Here is an 11,479-nt window from a genome sequence, read left to right as displayed (position 1 = left end):
GGAGTTCCTGTGATCATCTGGACCAGAGCACAGGCTAGGAGAGTAGTCATAGCCTCTCCTTTTATTTTTTTATTTTATTCAATGCAGTGGGATTAAATGACTTGCCCAAGGTTAAGTGTCTGAGGTCAAATTAGAACTCAGGTCCTCCTGACCCCTGGGCCAGTGCTTTATCCACTGCACCACCTAGCTGCCTCAGTCAGAGCCTCTCATAGGACCTTGGAGGAATTAAGAATTTGTAGGTCTCTGGAGGGTATCCCTGAAAACAGCTGCAAAAACCCTCCAAAGCTTGGGACAGTGCATCCTCCACTCTGGAAGCAGAGCTCCACCTTAACAAAGAGTTAAAATCATAAAAAAGTCATAGACTGAGGAAATGAGCAAACCACAGTAGAAGAAAAATCCAACCAGAGACAATTACTTTTGTTTTATGGAGGATCAAAATACATACTCAGAAGATAACAAAATCAAAGCTTCTGAATCCAAAGTCTCAAAGAAAAATAAGAATTTGCCAGGTTATGGAAGAACTCAAAAATATTTTGAAAATCAGGTCGGGGAGGTAGAGGAAAAATTGCAAAGAGAAATAAGAATGATGCAGGAAAATCATGAAAACCCAAGTCAGCAACTCGATGAAGAAGACCCCCAAAAAATTCAAGAAAATTCTTTAAAAAAACAGTTTGGGTCAAATGGAAAAAGCAATCCAAAAGGCCAACGAGGAGAAGACTACCTGAAAAAGCAAAACTAGTCAGGTAGAAAAGGAGATACAGTAGCTCCCTAAAGAAGGTAATTTCTTCAAATAATTCCTTCTTAATAATTCCTTTTTAATGGGACTAAGGGAAGCTGATGACTTTGTGAGAAATCAAGAAACAATAAAACAATATAAAAAATGAAAAACTAGAAGAAAATGTGAATTATCTCATTGGAAAAACAACTGACCTGGAAAAACAGATCTAGAAGAGATAATTTAAAATTTATTGGACTACATGAAAGTCATGACCAAAAAAAAAGAGCCTAGATGTCATTTTTCAAGAAATTCTCCAGGAAAACTGTCCTGATATCCTAGAAGTAGAGGGTAAAATAGAAATTGAAAGAATCCACCTCCTGGAAGAGATCCCAAAATGAAAACTGCACAAATAATTATAGCCAAATTTTAGAACTCTCATGTCAAAGAGAAAATATTTTAAGCAGTCAGAAAGAAACAATTCAAAAATCATGAAGCTATAGTCAGGATAGCACAGGATTTAGCAGCTTTCACATTAAGGGCTCACAGGGCTTTGGAATATGCTATTCTGGAAGTCAAGAGAGCTTGGATTAAAACCAAGAATCAACTACCCAGAAAATCTGAACATCCTCTTTCAGGAGAAAAGAGGACATTCAATGAAATAGGGGACATTCAAACTTTCCTGATGAAACAACCTGAGCTGAACAGAAGGTTTGATCTTCAAGTATAGGATTCATAGAGAGGGTGGAAGGGAAGGGCAAATTATGAGGAATCTAATGATGTTGAACTGCTTGTTTTTCTGCATGGGAAGATGATATTGATAACTCATGTGAAGCTTCTCATTTATTAGGGCAGTTAGAAGGTGCATATATAGACAAGGTACAGGTAGGAGTTGAATTTGAAAGTATAATATATTAAAAAGATAGAGCTAATAGGGAAGAAAGGAATGTACCTGGGAAAAAGGGAAAGGAGAGACAAGAAAGATCTTTTGCAGTAGAGTGAAAGAGGGGGAAGATGAGGGGGAATGAGTGAGTCTTACTCTCATTGGAAGTGGCTCAGAGAGGGAATAATATACACACTCAAGTGGGTACAGAAAATGATGTCATGACTTTCAGATATTCTAATAATTTTTAAATTATCTTTCCTAAATCTGTTTTCCATATCAGTTGTTTTTTCAATGAGATGTTTCACATTTTCTTCTAATTTTTCATTTTTTTAGTTTTGAAGTATTGAGTCCTGATTTCTCGTAAATTCATCAATCTCCCTGAGTTCTATTCTTTGTCTGGAGGATTTGTTTTCCTTAGAGAGCTTTCTTATCTCTTTTCCCATCTGGCCAATTTTGCTTTTTAAACCATTCTTCTCCTCAATAACTTTTTGAACTGTTTTTATCCATTTGACCCAAGCTGGTTTTTAGCATGCTGTTTTCTTCAGCATTTTTTTGGATTTCCTTGAGTAAGCTGCTGACTTCATTTTCATGTTTTCCCTGCATCTCTCTCATTTCTTTTCCCAGTTTTTCTTCTAATTCCCTCATTTGATTTTCAAAGTCTTTTTTGAGCTCTGTCGTAGCCTAAGCCCAATTTATGTTTTTTCTTGGAGTCTTTAGATGCAGAAGCTTGTGCTTCCTCATCTTCAGACTGAATATTTTGATCCTTCTTGGGCTCATATGCAAAATATTTCTCAGTGGTGTTAAGTTTGTTGCAGTTGCTTTTAGAGGGTATTTCCTCTGAAGGAATTCCCAATTCCATTGAAATCACAGGTTGTGCTTTGTAGAATGTAGACTGTAGTTACTTGAGGGCAGGGGCTACTTCATGTTTGCCTCTACATTCCAGGCATCCAACAGACTGCCTGGCCCCATAGATGGTGCTTAAAATGCCATGTGAATTCCGTTCAAGGGGACAGCCTCATTAAGTAGTGGAACCAGAAGCCAGATAGGATTTAAGAATAGAATGCAGCAGGAGGTGGTAGACACAAACCAAAACAATTGATCAAAAGGAAGGAAAAAGAGTGATGGGCAACTGGAAAGACAAATCATACTGCGGCTGTCATAGCAGGCAAGAGAGACTGACAGAGAAAGGATTTAAATGAGATGGATGGCAGAAAAGAATCTTCAGTCATTTTCTCCCTCAATCAAACACAAGAAAACCAAGTTTGCTTTGTCATACCCATGCTTTTAAATAGTTATTTCCTCTGCTCCAAAGATAATACATTACTTGGAGTTCTGACAAATTCAATTCAAGTCCCTTTATTTCATAAATGGCAAAGAAAAAGAAAACTGTGACCTGGTCTTACTGGTTGTACCGGGTCAGTGTATGTGGCTGAGGTCCCTGTCCTTTGTCTCTCACTATGATACAATAATGTTTTATTAATCCCATGCCACTTGAAGGAAGGCTGACCAGTTTTAAGGCCAATTCTTTAACATACTACATCTTGAAAATGGAATGATTTCAAAACATATTTAAAGGAAATGCTGGCTTAACAAGGTGGGGAGGGGAGATAGATAGATAGATAGATAGATAGATAGATAGATAGATAGAGAGAGACAGAGACAGAGACAGAGACAGAGACAGAGAGAGACAGAGAGAGACAGAGAGAGACAGAGAGAGTACACTTTGGTGGAAAGGGGGAGACAATCAGGAAAGTCTTTGGATAGGAGATGACCCTTGACCTGAGCCTTGAAGGAAACTGGATCCTAAGAGACAGAATTGGTGGTATAGGATATCCTGTACAGAGAACAGCTTGTTTGTCTGGAATGTAGTAGCATAATTTAGAGTAAGACTGGAGAGGAAAGTCACCAGTTCCTCATCGTTACTTGCAGTCACAACTCAGATAACAAGTTAGCACTAGTGTTCTTCGGTACAATCACCTCTCCTCAGAGAAATAATGATTGTTATTATCATCTCACAAATTTATGTTGTGCTTTTCATATTGTGAGGCCCTTTCCTCATAAAGAAGCTATAAAGTAGGTAGACTAAGTATTATTATTCCCTCTTTAGAGATGGAACAGCAGATAGGAGTTGAGAGATTTGTATTAAAATTTCAAATTTGTCACTTATTAGCCTTATGATCTTGGCCCTGTGACTTCCCCTCTCTCAGCCTCAGTTTCCTTATCTGTAAAGTAAGGGAGTTGTTGCAGATGACTTAAAATATTTTGATCATTACATGAATTTGGAGATGTGATGTCTTCTCCCTCTCCTCTAGTATGTAAGACTGTCTTGTTTTACAATGCCAAGGTTTTAAATATCATTCAGTAAAATGAAAACAGCTAATGTTTATTGAGAGGTGAAATTATCATTTCTTTCTCCTTTTTTACTTAGGTTACAGAGCTCTTGGTTGATGAATCTAGTTTTACTGGAGAAGCTGAACCTTGCATCAAAACAGATGGTCCCTTGTCAGGGGGAGGAGACCTGACATCCCTGAACAATATTGTGTTCATGGGAACCCTGGTCCAGTATGGAAAAGGGAGAGTAAGTGCCCTTCTGTTTACTTGACATATTTTCATCCATTTCTCCTAAAATCTGTCCATAGTTACTTTTTTATTTCCTTAATTCAGGGAGTGGTGATTGGAACTGGAGAAAAATCTCAGTTTGGAGAAGTATTCAAAATGATGCAAGCTGAAGAGGTAAGAAGCAAGTAGAGATGTATCATCTGGTCTAAAGGTGAAATTGGCTGCCTCAGAAGTGATGGTTCCCATTCACTGGAAGTCTTCAGGTAGAGAGGGAAGAAAACAAGCATTTACAAAGTACCTGCTTCATACAGCTATAATGCAGTAGTTGTGTTTTATGGCTATCTTATCAGAGTCCTCACGACAACTCTGACAGATAGATGCTATTATCAGCCCCATTTTACAGTTGAGGAAATTGAGGCAGAGAGAGGTAAATGATTTGTACAAGGTTTCACAGCTGGGAAGTATCTGAGGCTATATTTGAACCCAAGTCATCCTAACTCCATGCCCAATGCTTAAGCCAATGTACTATGTAGCTGCCCAGGTCCCTTCTGTATAGTCTGAGTGATCACAAATCGGAGATGTTGCTGAGAAGTTTCCTGCCTATGTGCTATTTGGACTAGAGAACTTCTGAGCTCTTTTCCACATCTGGGAATCTGCAATTCTAACTCATAGTTTAAACTTAGAAAAGAAGAATTTTGAGGGAAAGCTATTTTCTTCCAACAACAGAGGAGAATCATGAAGAAAGAGCAGACTTATTTTCTGAGGTTCCAAAAAACCCAATATAGAAACAATATAGAGATGGTCCAAATTGTCCAAGGCAGAGATATGGAGATAATGTGGAGATTGTTGAAGTTGTCCGTAATTGTCCAAATTGTCCGAAAAGCAGAGATATGGAGGCAGTGGAGATTATTGAAATTGTCTGAAATGAGGGGCAGCTAGGTGGTGCAGTGGATAGAGCATCGGCCCTGGAGTCAAGAGGACCTGAGTTCAAATCTGGCCTCAGACACTTAATAATTGCCTAGCTGTATGACCTTGGGCAAGTCACTTAACCCCATTGCTTTAAATTTAAAAAAAATTAAGTTGTCCAAAGTAGAGATATAGAAATTGTCCAAATTGTCCAGAAGAAATATGGAGATATTATAGAGATTGTCCAAAATATAGAGACAAAATACAGGTCAGTGAAGATGAATTTTCTAATTCTTAAAGCAGTCTAGCTGCCTCAGGAGATACTGCGGTCCCCATTACTGAAGAGATTTAACTCAAGGCTGGTTGACGATTTCAGCTAATCAGCAAACATGTATTAAGTACCTACTGTTTGCCAGATATAGCATGGGACTGCCCAGGGACTGAGGATACAAATCAAAAGTGACATAGTCCCTATCTGCCCTTAAGGAAGAGGTAAAATATTTTACAGGTAAGCATAAGGGAAAATCAGATGTATACAAGATAAATATACTCCCTTCCTGCTCCTGAAACCTTAGATTCTATCCCTGAAAGGCTGGGCTTGAATAGACAAGCTTTCAACTTATCAGTCAGACTTCCATCCTACTTCTCAATATCATGCTTCCATGCCAATGTTCCCTCTTTATTTGTAGTATTTTCTCCATTGGAATATAAGCTTCTTGAGGGCAGGGATTACTTTCCTTCATTATCTCGGTGTCATCAGTACTTAGCACAGTGGCTAGCTCATAAGAAACACTTCATCCATTCTCTATCTACTTAGGATGACTGTGGCATGAGTAGAGAGAAGGGGTCAGGTGAAAGAGATGTGGAGATGAATTAATAAGAATTGGCAACTTATGGATCCATAATATTGGGAGAGAATAAGGAACTGAGGATGATTTTAAGGTTGCAAATTTGGGTGACTGGAAGAATTGGGGTGCCCTCAACCCAAAGAAGGAAGCTGAGAGCATGGGAAGATTGCTGAGGAATTGCTGAATTCAGTTGTAAAATTGTATAGTTCTAAGATTCTTTGAAAAGTCCTATTACTGTTGTTATTTTGTGAAGCTGATGTCTCTCTTTTTTATCCCATCAGACTCCCAAAACTCCCTTACAGAAAAGCATGGATAAGCTGGGGAAACAACTTACACTCTTCTCATTTGGCATAATTGGTGAGTGAAGGACCATTCGAATTATAGCATAATTGGTTGGAGAGCTGATCTAGATCCTTCCAACTCTAAAAGGTTTCATTACTATGGAGGAAATAGTCCCTTTCTCTTCATGTCATCTGTTTGATCTCTGTCTTCAACTCTAACCAGAGATTTGGGATTAAGGTCCGTTTCTCAGTCATGTTGTAAGCTGTACCTGGTAGTTGTACAGAGCAAGAGTGACTGTAGCTTTGACTGTAGCAAACTCACCCCTCATCTTAAAGAGTAGGCAACTGAGATCCTGATAGGCTATGAGACTTGCCTGAGGACTCAAGGAATGAATTGCGGATTTTGATGCTAGAACACTGATTTCTTTCCTTCATCAATCAATCAATTAATCAATCCATAAAAATGTTTGTCTTTCATTTTTAAAGAAAACCATGACATCAGGGAGGTGATGCCATGACAAGCACATGAGTTGGATTTGAGTAAGGGGAGCTGTGCTAAGTCACCAGCCTCACTTGGCCAGTGCTCTATCCACTGTGCCTGAGTACCAGGCACATTGATATATCCTGGGTTCCTTGCCCTATGCAAGGAATTGTCTAGCTTTTCTTTCATCTTCTAGTGTTACTCATCCCAGTCTATCTCCATCATCTGTTTACTCCAAGGGAACTTTAGATATAACTGAAGTTTTGAAAACCCAACCTTTCTTTAGCCAAATAATTCTTGATAAAGACCTAACCAACTTGCTCTTTTCCCTTAATTTTTTTTAAGCTGTGCCATATTGAGTAGTATGGCATCACTGAGAAGAAAACATGAAGCTCTGCCATTGGCTTGCTAAGTTACCTTTTACAAGTCCCTTCCCCACTTGAGAATCATTTGAGATGAGTTGAGATCTGTCAGTCGAATTGTGGTAGAATAATAATGTCTATCTAATAGAACATTTTAACACCATTTTTTATTTGAGTTTTTATTACATCCTGAAAAACTGGTGTTACAGATAGTTCCATCCCTCACATCAAGGAGAGATCTGGATTCAAATCCTTTCTCTGATATATTCTGGCTCTGTGACTATGGGTAGGTCACTTTATTAACTGAGGAATTGCTAGAAAGCTTTCTAAGAGTGCAGGTTGCAGAGAAGATGCCAGGCCCCCACTGGAAGAGGAAGTCCCTCTCCTAAATTTATAAGTCCAGTTCCTCCCTGACCACCTCCATTATCATGGAGGAAATGAGAATCAAAAGGTGAAATGATTTGCCCATGTCACCTTGCTAGAAAGTGTCTGAGATGGGCTTGGCTCCCAGTCTTTCTTACTCTAAGTGCATTATTCTCTCTGCTTTACAGTAGTGGTTACGGTGGTAGTAATAGCAGTAATAACTAATATTTCATTTTTTCTTTCTTTCTGCCATTAGATTGTAAGACCTCTAGGTCTTTGTTACCTCTCCTTTATAAAGGGGGAGTTAGCCTAAATAACTTGATAACTTGGATGCTTTAAGAATCTATACTACTGAAAATCATTTAACCCTGGATACTGTTATGCTTTTTTCTTTAACTGTTATTCTTATTAACATTCATTGCTATGCAGGGTAGTCTTACTGTGACTCTTAGGGGGACTTTATAAGTGTGTTTTGCAGCTGATGATTCCTTTGACTTTACAGTTTCCTCCCTAGATATTAGTTGTCATTGCTAAGTGCTTCCTAACCATCTCCACCCTTTCTCCATGTGCTCAATCCCATTTCTCATCTCGTGTTTCTTCTCTTCCAGTTCCATCCAGTTACAACAATAAGTTTAATTCTAAACCCCTTTATTTCTTTGGGGTTGTTCCTGGCCCCTCCTGCAGAGAATAATGCATTAAACCTTGTAGCTTTTATTATGTTTTAGAGGATTGAAATTGATTGACAAGCCACTTTCGAATTATAGAGCATTACCATCTGGCCAAGTGCCCTTGTCTATGGACACTTTTTGAAAGCAAGAATTGTTTGCTTTGCCTAGCATGATATGTTAGGAGAAGAAAGTATTTAAAAATATATGTTGAATTATATGACCTCTTCTATCTCTCTTGATATCTCTTGACCACAGGTATCATACACCAGAGAACCCTCCTCCCATTCACTGGATTGAAATGTAATTGGGAAATAGTTAATAAAATAAATAAAAATTCAGTACAGCATTGCTAAAGTTAATTTATGGTTTTCTAAATCAATGATACCTCCAGCAGAAATTCTTTTCTTCTTGAGTTTGCCCAAGACAATAACACTTAGAAGGTGTGAGCCTTCCTGATCAATTAAAAATTGAACTAGGGAGTTTAATCTTCCTTGTTACCTTGGAGAAAGTATAATAATATTCAAAATGTGCAAAAAGGCAAAAGGAAAGAAACATTCTCTAATATCTCTCTATTATTACCCACTCAATACTACTCACTACTTCAGTATTCTTGGCTTGATCAATGACCATCACCTCACAACAGGTTAAGGAGAGGGAAGGGTCAGATTCGGAAAACTTGTAAGACAGCAACAACAGTGACATTTATATAATACTGCATAGGTGTGCCAGATGCTGTTTTAAAGTCTCTACAATTATTCACTCCATTGAGAATGATTTGAGATGAGTTGAGATCTGTCAGTCTAATTGTGGTGGAGTAATAACAAGTCTATCTAATACAACACCTTAACACATACTTTTTATTTGAGTTTTTATTACCTCCTGAAAAACTGGTGTTACGGATATCATTGTCTATCCCTCACATCAAGGAGAGCCAGTGAGTGCCTTGGAGTCAGGAAGATCTGGATTCAAATCCTTTCTCTGACATATTCTGGCACTGTGACTATGGACAAGTCACTTCACTAACTGAGGAATTGCTAGAAAGCTTTCTAAGAGGTCAGGTTGCAAAGAAGATGCCAGCCCCCACTGGAAGAGGAAGTCCCTCTCCTAAAGTTATAAGTCCAATTCCTCCCTGACCACCTCCATTATCATGGAGGAAATGAGAGTCAAAAGGTGAAGTGATTTGCCCGTGTCACCTTGCTAAAAGGTGTCTGAGATGGGTTTTGGGTCCCAGTCTTTCTTACTCTTAAGTGCATTATTCTCTCTGCTTTACAGTAGTAGTTATGGTGGTAGTAATAGCAGCAATAGAAGGAATAGCTGATATTTCATTTATTCTTTCTTTCTGCCTTTAGATTGTAAGTTCCTTTGGGGCAGGAATTACGTTTTTTCTTTTCTTTTCTTTTTTGTTTTTTTGTTTTTGCAAGACAGTTTTTGCAAGTCACTTTTGAAGTGACTTGCCCAAGGTCACATGGCTAGGTAATTATTAAGTGTCTGAGACTAACTTTGAACTCAGGTCCTCCCAACTCCAGGGCTGGTGCTCTAAGGATGTGCCTTTTGCCTCTTTTTGTATCCCCAGTCCTTAGCATAGTGTTGCTTCATAGTAAGGACTTAATAAATATTTATTGCCTGACTAACTGATCTTTAAGTTTTAGAAAGTATTTATTTACAATACTGTTGGGTATGGTCATAGATTCAAAGCTGGGATGGGTCTTAGAAACCATTTAATCCAAGGACCTCATCTTACAGATGAAAAAACTGACACCCAGACAGGAGAAGGAATTCACTTGATGGAGATGACCTTGCTAATTAGTGATGTTTTCAAACAATCTAGCCTTCTTCTCATCATACCATCCTTAGAAAATAATGCTTATTGGCATCTAAACCTTTCTGAAAGGAGATGGTTTGAACTGGTTAATTTGAATCCCAATATAGTCCAATGAATTTTCACAACATTTTTGCCACTTTTGTTCACATGATACTCATGCCAGAAGTATGTTGAGATAGCATATCTGAAGTCTGAGTCATACCCAGGTGATGTCTTACAATTAGATCTCCAGCTACAAAGCATGCTTTATGTGACTTCTGAGTTCCCTGCCATCTAGGGAGCCAATAATTCTAGGCCTGGAAAGGACTGAAAAAATACAGGTTGCAAAATTCCACTCTGTTGCTGATGAGGCTACTATAGAAATATTTAATATTATTATTCATTTACTAACTTCCCACATGATGGCTCATTCTTATGCAGAGGTGAGTCTGATTACCGAAAGCATAGCACAAGCTCTGACTTATCCTTCTGAGTTAGGGTCACCCTCATCAGCAGAGGGTTAGCCATGAGTTGATAAAATTGTCTTAGTCACATTCCCTCATGACGCTATCTGCTGAGGTGTGGAAGGAGTGACAGTCTTCACTGATGAAAGAGAGTGCCCACATTGATGAATCCAAGAAATACTGAATGATAAATATTAAATAATATTATAATTTTAGACTGAGAAGTTAATGCTCACCCATGGTCATCCAGCTCATAAGTATCAAAGTTGGGATGAGAATCCAAGTATTCCTGATACCAAGTCCTGCACTATTCCATGTTGCCTTTCAATAAAACACTATATATGAATATGTAAGAGGAATATAATAATTAATAAATATCTATTGTCTAACTGATCTTTAAGGTTTATAAACTATTTTTTTTTGCAATATTATCGTTATGGTCATAGATTCAAAGCTGGGACGGATCTTAGAGACCATTTAATTCAAGGACCTCATCTTATGGGTGAAAACACTGACATCCAAACAGGAGAAGGAAGTCACTTGATGATGAATATATGAATATATAAATATATTTAATAATTTAATTTAATAAATAAATATATAAATACTAAATTTTTTTTTAGTTTTTTTTTTGTTGTTGTTTTGCAAGGCAAATAGGGTTAAGTGGCTTGCCCAAGGCCACACAGCTAGGTAATTATGAAGTGTCTGAGACCAGATTTGAACCCAGGTACTCCTGACTCCAGGGCTGGTGCTTTATCCACTACACCACCTAGCCATCCCTAAATAGTATTATTATGATAAATAGTATTTATTGGTAATAATTGGAGAACTAATAATAACAAACTTGATTAATTATAGAAAAAACTTTATTCCAGTTTAATGAACTGTTAAACAAATAATTATCCTCCCCTTGGTACTATTTAAAGCTTCCTCACCCCCCCCCCCCAAAAAAAAGAAGAGTAGAACTGTGCCCCACCCTTGAACATCATATCACTTGAAGACATGATTTTGGCAGCAAGGGCAGTCCTTCCACTGGTTCATATCCCAACTCTTCCACATATCATTGGATAATGTCATAAGCTGCTGTCATCAAAGACTTCCATCAGGTAGTGGCCAGCCCTCTGGTGATGATCCTAACTTAAAAC

The 11,479-nt window shown here is 38.1% G+C and overlaps 1 protein-coding gene across 1 annotated transcript in view; it reads left to right on the top strand.

The window, feature by feature from the left end:
• ATP2C2 (ATPase secretory pathway Ca2+ transporting 2) overlaps positions 1–11,479 on the top strand; it is a 112,111-nt gene that overhangs the window by 54,718 nt on the left and 45,914 nt on the right. The window contains exons 8-10 of the mRNA XM_074214015.1: positions 4,030–4,179; positions 4,266–4,334; positions 6,196–6,271. Of these exons, the coding sequence (XP_074070116.1) occupies positions 4,030–4,179; positions 4,266–4,334; positions 6,196–6,271 (295 nt within the window). The remainder of the gene's footprint in view (positions 1–4,029; positions 4,180–4,265; positions 4,335–6,195; positions 6,272–11,479) is intronic.

The sequence above is a fragment of the Macrotis lagotis genome, chromosome 1, assembly GCF_037893015.1.
Source record: "Macrotis lagotis isolate mMagLag1 chromosome 1, bilby.v1.9.chrom.fasta, whole genome shotgun sequence".
NCBI classification, from domain to species: domain Eukaryota; kingdom Metazoa; phylum Chordata; class Mammalia; order Peramelemorphia; family Peramelidae; genus Macrotis; species Macrotis lagotis.
The sequence above is the reverse complement of the archived record's forward strand: the minus strand, read 5'-3'. Positions and strand labels throughout refer to the sequence as shown.